This window comes from Rattus rattus, chromosome 5 (genome assembly GCF_011064425.1).
Source record: "Rattus rattus isolate New Zealand chromosome 5, Rrattus_CSIRO_v1, whole genome shotgun sequence".
Lineage (NCBI taxonomy): Eukaryota > Metazoa > Chordata > Mammalia > Rodentia > Muridae > Rattus > Rattus rattus.
This window is the reverse complement of record NC_046158.1, coordinates 129,921,408-129,933,591: the sequence shown is the minus strand read 5'-3', so window position 1 is coordinate 129,933,591 and position 12,184 is coordinate 129,921,408. Positions and strand designations below refer to the sequence as shown.

General features: G+C 39.3%; 1 protein-coding gene across 1 annotated transcript; it reads right to left on the bottom strand.

The window, feature by feature from the left end:
• Nucleotides 1-5,765: 5,765 nt before the first annotated feature.
• Nucleotides 5,766-11,571, bottom strand: LOC116901031 (zinc finger protein 120-like). The gene is made up of 5 exons (XM_032902617.1): nt 11,560-11,571; nt 8,341-8,467; nt 8,075-8,135; nt 6,195-7,015; nt 5,766-6,107 (listed from the first exon to the last, which is right to left on the bottom strand). The coding sequence occupies exons 1-5, from the start codon at nt 11,569-11,571 to the stop codon at nt 5,989-5,991; spliced, it is 1,140 nt and encodes a 379-aa protein (XP_032758508.1). The 3' UTR covers nt 5,766-5,988.
• Nucleotides 11,572-12,184: the final 613 nt, after the last annotated feature.

The window sequence follows — 12,184 nt, the reverse complement described above, 5'->3', positions numbered from 1 at the left end:
TATCACTAATGTCAAAATAACAGGAACTAACAATCCTTAGCCATGTATATCTCTCAACACCAATGGACTCAACTCCCCCAATATAAAGACACAGGTTAACAAAGTATATGTATAAACAAGATCTTTCACTTTGCTACATATAGGAAACACTCCTCAGCACCAACAGTAGACACTACCTCAGTATAAAGGGCTGGAAAAAGGTTTTCTATGCAAGTGACCCAAGAAACAAGCTGGAATAGACATTCTAATATCTAATGTCTAATAAAATAGACATCCTGGCCTACTGCACACAGTCCCTTATTCCAAATTACAGGTCACCTGGAGGGATGTGTCTCCTGCTTCTCAGGATCTCAGACAGTGTCCTTTTTTACAAGGAGCTGCTGTGAACTCCTGAGAATACCCAGCAACCACATGGTGGCTCAGAGCCATCTGTAATGGAATTCAATGCCCTCTTCTGCTGTGTCTGATAATTGTATACATAAAATAAATGCTTTTTTTTAAAAAAAGGAAAGTATCTTCAACAGCTGAGGCTGATCTTTTTGGATTTCTGTGTATAGAACAATGCAATTAAATGCCTATTTGTCACTGCACAAAAATCCAGTCTAATGGATCAAAGACCTCAACATAAATCACGATACACTGATTCTAATAGAATAGAAAATTGAGCATAGGCATCCATTCTGGTATAGGAAACAACTTTGTGAGCAGAACATCAATGTTTCAGTCACTAAGATCAATAAATAAAGAAAACCTCAAGAAACTGAAAAGGAAAAGGACACCAACAATAGGACAAAGTAGAAGACTACAGAATGGCAACTGACATCCAAAAGAGGGCTAAAATCCAAAATACATAGGGAGCGCAAGAAGTTAGACACCAACAAAACCAATAACCCAATTTAAAATGGGGTACAGAGCTAAATGGAGAATTCTCAAAAGAGGACTCCCTAATGGCTGAGAAACACTTAAATGTTCAATGTCCTTAGTCATCAGGGAAATGAAAATAAAAATAACACTAATATTTATCCTTATACCCATCAGAATGGCCAAGACAAACTCAAGGGACAGCACATGCTGGTGAGGGTGTATAGCGAAGAGGACACTTCCCCATGCTGGTGGGAGTACAAAATTGTACAACCACTCTGCGAATTAATCTGGTGGTTTCTCAGAAAACTAGGAATAATTCTACTCATGACCCAGCCATACAACTCCTGGGCATACACCCAAAATATGTTCCACCATACCATAGGATCCATGCTCCATTCTGTGCATAATAGCTTTATTTGTAATAGTCAGAATGTAGAAACCATCCAGATGTCCTTCAACAGAACAGTTAAAAAAATGTAATTTATACAATAGACTACTATTCAGATATTAAAACAAGGAAAAATAATGGATTAAACTATAAAAAAATCAGACAACCTAGTGAGATAACCTAGACTCAAAGGGACATACCTCGATTGTACTCACTTATGAGTGGATTTTAGCCACAAATTATAGGATCGCCATGGTACAATCCACAGACGCAAAGAAGCTAAATTACAAGGGTGAAAGGAACAATGCTTGACTCTCACTCAGAGGGGGAAATAGCAGTCTTTAGTTGTGAATGGAGAGGGGCAACTGTGTGGGAGAGGGGGACGTGAGGGGAAGGCTGGGGGAACATTGCAGGGGGAAGAGGTGGAGAGCTGCAGCTGCAGGCTGATGGAGGACATCTCTAGGATGTGGCAGAGATGTGGAATGGGGGAAGGCTGTAGGGAGTCCAGGAGGATGACTGTAGCTGAGACTCACTCCTAGCACTGGGTGATATGGAGCCTGAGGTGACCACCTCCTGTAGTCAAGCAAAACCCCTAGTGAAGAAATGTTGATACCAACTCACTTACAAAACCTTTTTGCCTACAGGCGGTGCATGAACAATGAAGGAGGAGAGTCTGAGGGCATAGCCTACCAATGACTTCACACCCATCCCATGGACAAGAAGCAATCCCTGACACTGTCAACAATACGGTCATGCTTATAGACCAGAACCTAACGTAAGTGTCTTCTTAGAGGCTCCAGACAGCAACTGTGTAAGTTGAATCTAACCCCCAAACATTGGAGAGCTCCAACAGTCTTGTGGAGGATTTGCATGGGGGATTGGGAAACCCAGAGTGAATAAGAACTCCACAGTAGAACAACAGAGTCAACTGACCTGGACACTTGAGTGTCCCCAGAGACTGAACCACCAATCAAAGAGCACTCATGGGCTTGTATTGTGTAGCATATGTGCAGCTTGATATTCAAGCAAGATCCTCAAGAACTAGAGCAGGGAGAGTGCCTGACTCTGTTGCCTGCCTGTGGATAGTAGTCCCAAAACTAGGCTGCTTATTCTTATGGAAATGACAATAGCAAAAAATGACTTCCTCTTTACAGTCTGAAAAAGAAGACGATATTTTACTGCTGTAATGTTGTAATGTTACAGCTAATATTATTTGCACATCAACAAGATGGCTCAGTAGGAAATGTCTAAGGTATACAATGCTGGCAACCTGACCTTGATAATCATAAAAAATGGCCAAAGTATATAATGTTGTTACCCAGTCTCCACATACCTGTCATGGCTTAAAAACCCATAATCACATTATATACATACATACATACATACATACATACATACATACATACATACATACATGTACACACACACTGGCACAAGGAGATGGAGAGGGAGAGAGGGAGAGAGGGAGAGAGGGAGAGAGGGAGAGGGAGAGAGAGAAGTAATGCTTTATTAAAAATAGTTCTTGGTGCTATTTCATTATCTAGCATCTCTAATCCCCCTGGAAGGCACACTTCAAGATGAAGTGCCCAATGGTAACAATGGGAACATGAAGAGGCATCAAATGCTATGTGCACATCCATAACAGTGAAGCTATGCTGTGGGATATACAGTTGATGGCGAATCATCTTACTTCATTATATCTCTGGCAGATAGATGAAAAACTATTTTGAATACATATGAAGAATACAATGTTTGCTATATTCCCTTCTATTGAACATTTTAACATTAGAACTGTTAAAATGTGTTGATAAGGTAGCACACATTAGGGTACATATTCTATATTTTATCTTGTATTCAGGAGGCTGACACATGAGAATCAGGAGTTAAAATGTCGCCTTGACTAATGATTGACATCCATTTCAGGTTAGATAACAGCACATTTGAAGAGAGTTTGTGACAATAGTGTTGCCACTTTGATGGTGATCCCATCCTCCTCTGAAACTGTAAGCAAAATTAAAATCTTTTATAAAGTGCCTTAGACACTGTGTTTTATCACAGCAACAGAAAAGGCACTAATACACACCCATAAAGTTTTACACCTGAATGAGTAACTCATGTAATGGAAGAGCATTGCATCAGCAAGTGCAAACAAAATAAAGAGGGGCATCATATCATAATGCTTGAATAAATTGTTGGGGCTTGTCACATTTTATTCTTCAGAAAAATTTTGCCTTTTTTTATTAAAATATTATATTTATTTACATCCCAAATGTTGCCCACATTTGTGGTCTTCCCCCACCCACATGCATTCCCTGCACCCAACCCCCACAACCTCCCCCTCCCCCCAGCATCCCAGTTCCATGGGGCAGCAAGTCTCTACAGGATCAGACTCCCAGAAACCAGACCAGGCAGTCCTTTGCTATATATGTGTCTGGGGCCAAGGACATGCCCATGTATGCTCGTTGGTCGGGGTCTTAGTCTCTAGGGGCTCTGAAGGTCCAGGTTAGTTGATACTATTGTTCTTCCTATGGGGTTGTCACCTCCAGCTTCTTCAATCTTCCCACTAACTCTTCCATTACTGTCCCTGACCTCTAATGGTTGGCTATAAGTATGTACATCAGTCTTAGTTTCTGGTAGAGCCTCTCAGAGGACAGTCAGGCTAGACTTCTATTTGCAAGCACAGCATGGCATCAGTAATAGTGTCAGTGTCTGATGCAGGCCCATGGGATGCGGCAGGTCACTGGATGGCCTTTCCTTCAGTCTCTGCTCCATTTTTATCCATGCACTTCCTTTATACAGGAACAATTCTGGGTTACATTTTTGAAGATGGATGGGTGGGCCCATCTCTTTTGGGTATATGGCCATGAGTGGTACAGCTGGGTCTTTAGGTAGATCGATTTCCAATTTCCTGAGTAACTGCCAGAATGATTTCCAGAGTGTTTACACCAGTTTGCAATTGCACCAGCAGTGGGGGAGTGTTCCTCTTCCTCCACTTCCTCACCAGCATGTGCTGTCACTTAAGTTTTTGATCTTCGCCATTCTGATGGGTGTAAGGTAAAATCTCGATCATTTTGATTTGCATGTCCCTGATGACTAAGGATGTTGAACAACTCTTTAAGTGTTTCTCGGCCATTCAAGATCCCTCTGCTGAGAATTCTGTTTAGCTCTGTCCCCATTTTTTAATGGGGTAACGTGTTTTGGAGAGCTCAACATAAAGCCAGATACACGGAGTCTAAAAGCAGAGATATTGGATATAGCCTCAAACTCGTTGGCACAGGAGAAGATTTTCTAAACAAAACCAATGACTAAGGCTCTAAGATCAAAACTAGACAAATGGGGCCTTATAAAACTGAAAAGCTTCTGGAGGGCAAGGACACTGTCAACAGGACAAAACAGCAACCTACAGATTGGGGAAATTTCTTCACTAACCCTATACCCAATAGACAAGTAATATGCAAAATATATAAAGAACTCCAGAAAAATCTTGTATAACTTAATGTAAGTGTGTCAGCTATAGATATTACCAAATCCTTTATAGTCATAGACTCCCTTCAATAAAAGTTGGTTAGGTCCTCAAAGACTACTGTAATATGCAAAGGCTTTAAAAGATAGATTATACATTAAATGTTTTACTCTTGTATGAAGATACCATGAAGTACAAAATAATACCCCACTGATTACAATGATGACTTTCTTTGCAGTATAACATTTTTTCATGACTTTCCACACTACTACATGCAACTAATTAATCAACTGTATATTCATAAGATTCCTATCCAGTATATGTTCCTTTATGTATTTGCAAAGAGCTGTGTTGTGAAAAGTCTTTATCACATTGATTACATTTGCATGGTTTCTCTCCAATGTGGTTTTTTTATGTATTCAAAATGACTGTGATATACAAGTGTTGGGAACAAGCAAAAGAAATATGTCCTAAGTATTGCCTTTTTGTTATCAACTTCTTTGTAATCATAAGGTGAAACTAAGTTCAAATTCCCAGGCCCTAGGGCAGCTGGGGACTTCCAAATAGTAGACCAGCTTCCATTGAGCATCTTTTGTTCCTGAAAACATAATGAGTGTCCCTAATAATTTCTTGTTCTATTCATCTGTTACTCTTCAAAACATAATGCCTGTTCCTAACCACAATAGAACAGTGGATATGATTGATTAGATTGTAACGCCTACGTTCTGTATCAGATGACATAGTAAACTCCATGAACAAAGCCCCTATCACTAAATCCTGTTTGGTGGGGAAATGTAGCTGTAACTTGGCACAGACCTTTCTGGTTTTCACTGTGGCTCAGTGTGAGGAGGTGACTTGGGAGGGTCACAGTTCAGCCTTCAAGTATGTTCTCTGGCCTTGATCCAGCAGCAGCAGCTTCACTACAATAAATTCTAGTCATTTTCATTGCATGAGTTTGAGTTGTGTTGGATCTCAGAGGACCATATTACACATAGGCTTTTCCACATTGCTACACTCACAGACTTTCTCTACAGTGTGAGTACTTTCATGATGATGAAAACTGTAGAAATGTGCAAAGGTTTCACCATATTAAATACATTTATAGGGTTTCTCTTTGATGATTATGAAGACTTGTGAAATTTGAAAAGGCTTCACCATATTAAATACATTCAGAGTTTCTATCCAGTATGGATTCTTCCATGATGATGACTACATATTTGTGCAAAGGCTTCATTGTTTGCACTCATAATATATATCTCCAGTAGATATTCTTTCATGTATTCAGAGAAGACCATGAATATGCAATGGCTTTACCACATTGTTTGCATTCAAACAGTTTCTCTCCAGTATGTGTTGTTTTATGTATTTGCAGACTAGGTTGGTTTGGAAAGGCTTTAACACATTGATTATATTCAATGTGTTAATATAACACATTGAATGTGTTATGTATTTGTTTATGATGCAGGAGACCACTTGTACATGAAAAGGCTTTACCACATTGATTACATTCATAGGGTTTCTCTCCTGTATGTGTTCGGTTATGCACTTGGAGACTATTATAATATGCAAAGGCTTTACCACAATCCTTGCATTCATAGGGTTTCTCTCCACTGTGTACTCTCTTATGTTGTAGGAGATGACTGTTTCGTGCAAAGGCTTTACCACATTGGTCACATTCAAAGGGCTTCTCTCCAGTGTGTGTTCTTTTATGTATCTGAAGATGACCATTATGATTAAAGGCTTTACCGCATTCATTACATTCATATGGTCTCTCTCCAGTATGTGTTCTTTTATGATACAGGAGACTACTTGGACATAAAAAGGCTTTATCACACTGACTACATTTATAGGGCTTCTCTCCTGTATGTGTTCTTTTATGATACAGGAGACCACTTGGACATGAAAAGGCTTTATCACACTGACTACATTTATAGGGCTTCTCTCCTGTATGTGTTCTTTTATGTTTTTTGAGACTACTGTGACATACAAAGCCTTTACCACACTGATTACATTCATAAGGTTTCTCTCCTGTATGAATTCTTTTATGTGTTTGAAGAGAACAGTGTCGTGCGAAGTCTTTACCACATTGGTTACACTCATAGGGCTTCTCACCAGTATGTATTCTTTTATGTCTTAGGAGATGATGATTTCCTGAAAAGGCTCTACCACATTGGTTACATTCAAAGGATTTCTGTCCAGTGTGTGTCCTTTTATGTATTTGAAGATAACGGTGAAGTACCAAGGCTTCACCACATGGCATAAACTGAGAAGACTGCTCTTCAGTATGACTTCTCTCATGTCTGCAAAGACAATTGGCAAATATGAAAGCTTTCTCACATCATTACATTGATGAATCTTTTCATCTACAATTTGTCTAATTGTAAAGAACAACCTGATAGTAATGTATTATCACTTTGTTTACACGTATGGAGTATGGAGTTCCCTTCATTGTGTGTTCTCTTGCATCTATGAAGATACATGGACTGGGAAGAGCATTGACAGCATAGCTGACATTTATAGCATCCTTTTTCTATATGAATTTGTTCACAGATCTGAAGTGAACAGGAAGAACTCGGAGCTTTCCCACAATGATTGCACTCATAACTTTTGCTATGGTGACAGTAACACGACATTTACAAAGTGAACCAAGGCAAACAGAAAATTTTTCATGTCCCTAATACTCATAGCAATAGTCCCCAGCAAGTTTGTAGATTTGTCCAATTAAGTTGGAGGTGCACTTATTTGTAAACTTGTAGCACATTTAGAAAGTCTACTCAAAGTGGGGAGTACTACGTTATATTCTAATTGTGCTGAAAGAGAGAGAGCATTGCTGCTTCTTTCAATATATTCCTATTTTCACATGGCTTGTAACATTGTAACATATAACATGCCTTTTAAATACCAATAAAGTCCCTCCACAGCAGCATTCTTGACTATCATAAACCGTCCATCTTCTTAAACTTAGCAACACTGTTACAAGTATATTATTGACACCAGCTTTGGTGTGGACTATTTGCTTATTAGAAGATTTTGGACATATACTTATCACCTAGTCAATATGTATATCCTTGAAATATCTAAGTTGTAGGAGATTAAACACACTGGCAGTTTACAGCATAGCTCTATTTCGCTATGATTTAAATGGTAAGATCTGTTAACAAATTGTTTTGTACTTAGAGGAATGGCTTGAAAACACAAAATGGATATCTGGCATGGACATATGTGGTTTGTCATTAATTAATAATCATCCATAACTTAAAGTAGTGCATTTTTTACCATGTTGCTTGTCTTTAAAATTTGCAAGACATACTAAAATTTCTTCCAAGCAATATTTTTATCAGTTTACACATGAAAATTACCTTCCATATCTTCTAGAACTTTGAAAATGTTCTTCAATATTAAGATCTTCCCAAACATAGCCTAAAATATAGTACCAGAGAATGTATGTTACTCTATTAGAAATTAGGCAAAATTTAAGTTACTAAAACTTCTGTGAATTTTAGAACCATGCCTGATTTATTCACCACATTTTTACTATTCTCCGCTGATATTACAAGAACAAGTAACAATAACAAAGAAACACTTGTCCCTACATTTTAAAAAGTGAAAGGAAATTCATTCTTACCTATAGCAGCAAGATTCCTATAGGTCTCCAGCATCACATCTTTGTAGAGACTCTTCTGAGAAGGATCCAGCAAAGCCCACTCTTCCTGAGTGAAGTTGACATGCACATCATCATAGGTCACTATACCCTAAAATATCCCATACATATGTACATAAGAAAACATATTACTGAGAACATTGTAAATGTATACTTCATTGAGAATATAGTCTTAATTTTGGGGATTACGCCTCTTAATTCCTGAGACAAATGCTCTAATGAAATTAAGTCATTTTAGAAGTAAACATAATAATAATTAGGGTTTGCCTCTGTCATTTCTGTACCCCTTGAATAGAGAAATGGGAACTAACAGACATAAAGACAAACAAGAAAATAGTTCAACAGTACTGAGCACATATCTGACCAATTGTGATGATAATTACTAATAAGGAAGTGATGAGAAAGCTGGTGCATTCACTCCGGCCTTTAATCCCAGTCGTCAGTGGCAGAAACCCATGGCATGGCAACCTGGTCTGTGCCTTAAGTTCCAGGACATCAACAGGTACATATTAAGATGCTAATTCCCCTGCAAAAATCAATCAATAAAAGAAACAAATAGAAAAAACCCAGAGGTCTACTCTGAAGTACCTACAGAGAATTATACATTCACTACAGGTCTGTAGTCATCTTCCAAAAACCTTAAGTAACCCAGTTTTAACAGTAAAATTAATAAGTTCTTAATAAAAGTGAATGTATGTTTAAAAAGTTACAAATGGAGAGAAGAAAATATTAGCTATATAAATCTTGATCATGAATGAGCAACATAGGGCAGAGATGTGGCTCACCAGAGGTTATTCCCTGTCTTGCAAATAATTGGGGTAAGTTCCCAATATTTGCATGGAGGCACACAAATATCCGTTAGACCAACTTCGGGAGTTATAAAGATATCTTCTGCCTGCTGTGAGTATCAGGCACAAAGGATGAACTTACACATGCGTACAGGGAAAATACATTCATTCAAAAAATTCGAAACAAAACCCACAGGTAGAAATGATGACACACACCTGTAATCCAATGAACATCCACATACTACTAATGACATGAATGCCTGACATCCTGTGAAATATAATATACTGTCTGCGAGTTTCACAGTTCAAGTGTACCTGAAGTTCAGCACATGCGCATATGCTTGCTCATACAAAATCTACATTCCAACCCCAACAGCTAACATAAAAACAAAACAAACTAGGCATTTTGCCCCACATCTAATTCCAGCACTCTGGAGAGAGAGGCAGACGGCTCATTATCATCTGCCTGTTCAGCAAACCTACTTTCAGGACAGTCAAGGCCACACAGAAATACTTTTGTCTTCAAAATCAGAATCATAAACACAACTCAAAACATAAAAATGTCAGGCTAGGGAAAGGAATGTCTTAGCTCTGAATAACAATCGCTTCTATTGCATCTTATGTGACCTAGGGACAGAGTCTGTAATGGTGAGGACATGAGAGCAGAAGAAAGAAGCTGACTGCTAAGTTTCAACCACGACACAGTAGACTTAAAGAACAGGAAGTGGGTCGAGTGTGCTGAGTACATTGCGACTCTGGTCACTCTAGGTTCATGGTCTTCCTCTCATGAAGCTATATATCAGGCTGGAGGTATGGCTCAGTGGTGAAGAGCACTGACTGCTCTTCCAGAGGTCCTGAGTTCAAATCCCAGCAACCACATGGTGGCTCACAACCATCTGTAATGAGATCTGCTGCCCTCTTCTGGTGAGTCTGAAGACAGCAACAGTGTACTTATATATAATTAATAAATCATATACATACATATATATGTGTATATATATATTTTTTTTCAATGTTTACAAAAGTCTCCGAACTGTTCAAACTTCCAAAGAATCCTTTGACATTCAAGGCCATCTTGTGATTGCCACATCTTGTAAAATCAGACAACAAATGATGTCTTTCAAATATTTACTGGCACAATAAAACCTTTTCCATTCCAATATGGAGGAAGATTATACATTGGACCAAGACAAGAAACCTAAGAGGGCAAATACTAATTCCTGCAGCTCTGTCTCAGACACATGGGGCTTCAGGTTCAAAGTGCTCATCTGGCTCTGTCCCTGCAACTTCTCACGTATCTCTCAGTTCCAGTTCTTTCACTCCCTATGTGCATCCAATTGGGCGGCTGGGCTACTGCTTAAAGCATGAGAATGGTGCAACACTGGAGAAAATATTGACTGCTAAAAGTATCTCCTTCACTTATGATAAAGAAAAGCATGTGCTTTGGGATCACTTAGAAATCATTTGTTTTCAGTGATTAATGACTGGATACAAGTCTGTACCAATGTGAGAAAATGCTAACTTTTAAAACCAAGTGCAAGTACGTAGATTTTAAAAAAAAACAAAACAGATTATGCTTTGTACTATAGACCTAAACAACTTGTTTTAAGCTAACTGCTGTATAAGTCATAGCAGTTTTGAAATTATATCTATTACCATTTTACGTGCATGTTTGTGAATAAGAGAGAAAAATGCCTTCCATGTGTGCACAAATGATACACAAGGGAATAGGGTGTCAGACCATTAGATCTGTAGAGCAGGTAGGTAAGCGCCTCCCAATTTGGGTTGGCTGTTGGTATCTGACCTCAGGTCAACCCCAAACTGAACAGTTGCTGACTGACCATGCACATAGTACATTTTATCAAAAATAAGCAAACAGTCTTTCATAGATAAACAACAAAAACCTAAGTAAATATAGAAGCAAATAAATGAGCCCTGGGAACCTGACGCCTGAGTATTAAGCGTTAGTAAGAAACTAGGTAAGATGCCACCAGACCGTGCCCATGTTCTGCCGCCTGAAACCCAATAGTCAAGGTTGCCCTTAGGACTGCAGCTTCCTCTCACATGTCCATGCTTCCTGTAGATACAAAAGAGCATTCCATCTTCTCTTCTCTTCTCGTGCCATCTCTGTGTCTGAGCCCTCGATTACAGGCAGAAACTCCCTGCTGAAACAGGCCATGACTGCCAGAAGACTGGGCATTCTGTCCAAAGACCCATCCACTATGTTACCCCAGACCCAATCCTCATAGCTGCTGAAGCACTGCAGCACAGGATCAGGGAAAGCTTCCTGTCCCAGTTTCCACGGTGCCAATAAATGCCACAGACAATCCCCAAGTGCCCTTCTTTTCCTGCCCTATCTGTCTCTGTGTCCCAGCTCCTGCTCAGCAAGACGCACCTTCTCGACCATGTGCCATGCTTGCCAGAAGACCAGTTAGGCTGTCCTTAGATCTAACACACGATCTGTCACCCTCGACACAACGTTCACAGCACTGGACAAGAACACAAAAGGCAGCTTCCCCTCTCTTCTGTTCAGTGTCCTATGGATTACTAAGATCATCTTTTCCTTGAGTCTTCATCCCCCAACCTCCAAAACCAGCAAGCTTTCCGCCATGAGCACAGTCAAAAACAGAACAGTAAATGAAGCAACACTCAGCCAATAAACTCTCTCAAAATCCAGACAGCCAACAGAAACCGAGGATCGAAAATCCCACCAAAAGAAGACAAACCCAGAAACCAGAACCTAGACCTATAATGAAACCAAACCTAGATGCCTACATAGCAGCTTAGGAACATAACCAATGACAGCCAGGAAAATATGTCACCAAGGGAGCAAAGCTATCCTCCCACTGATAATCCTGAATATCCCAACAAAAATGAAAATACAAGGGAAAGACCTTAAACGTATGGATGTGATAGAGGCCCTCAAGAGGAAATAGATAAATGCAGGAAAGATCATCAAACAACAGACAATACCAAGAAATTCCATCAATATAGAAATAAAAACAGGCAAACAGTTGAAG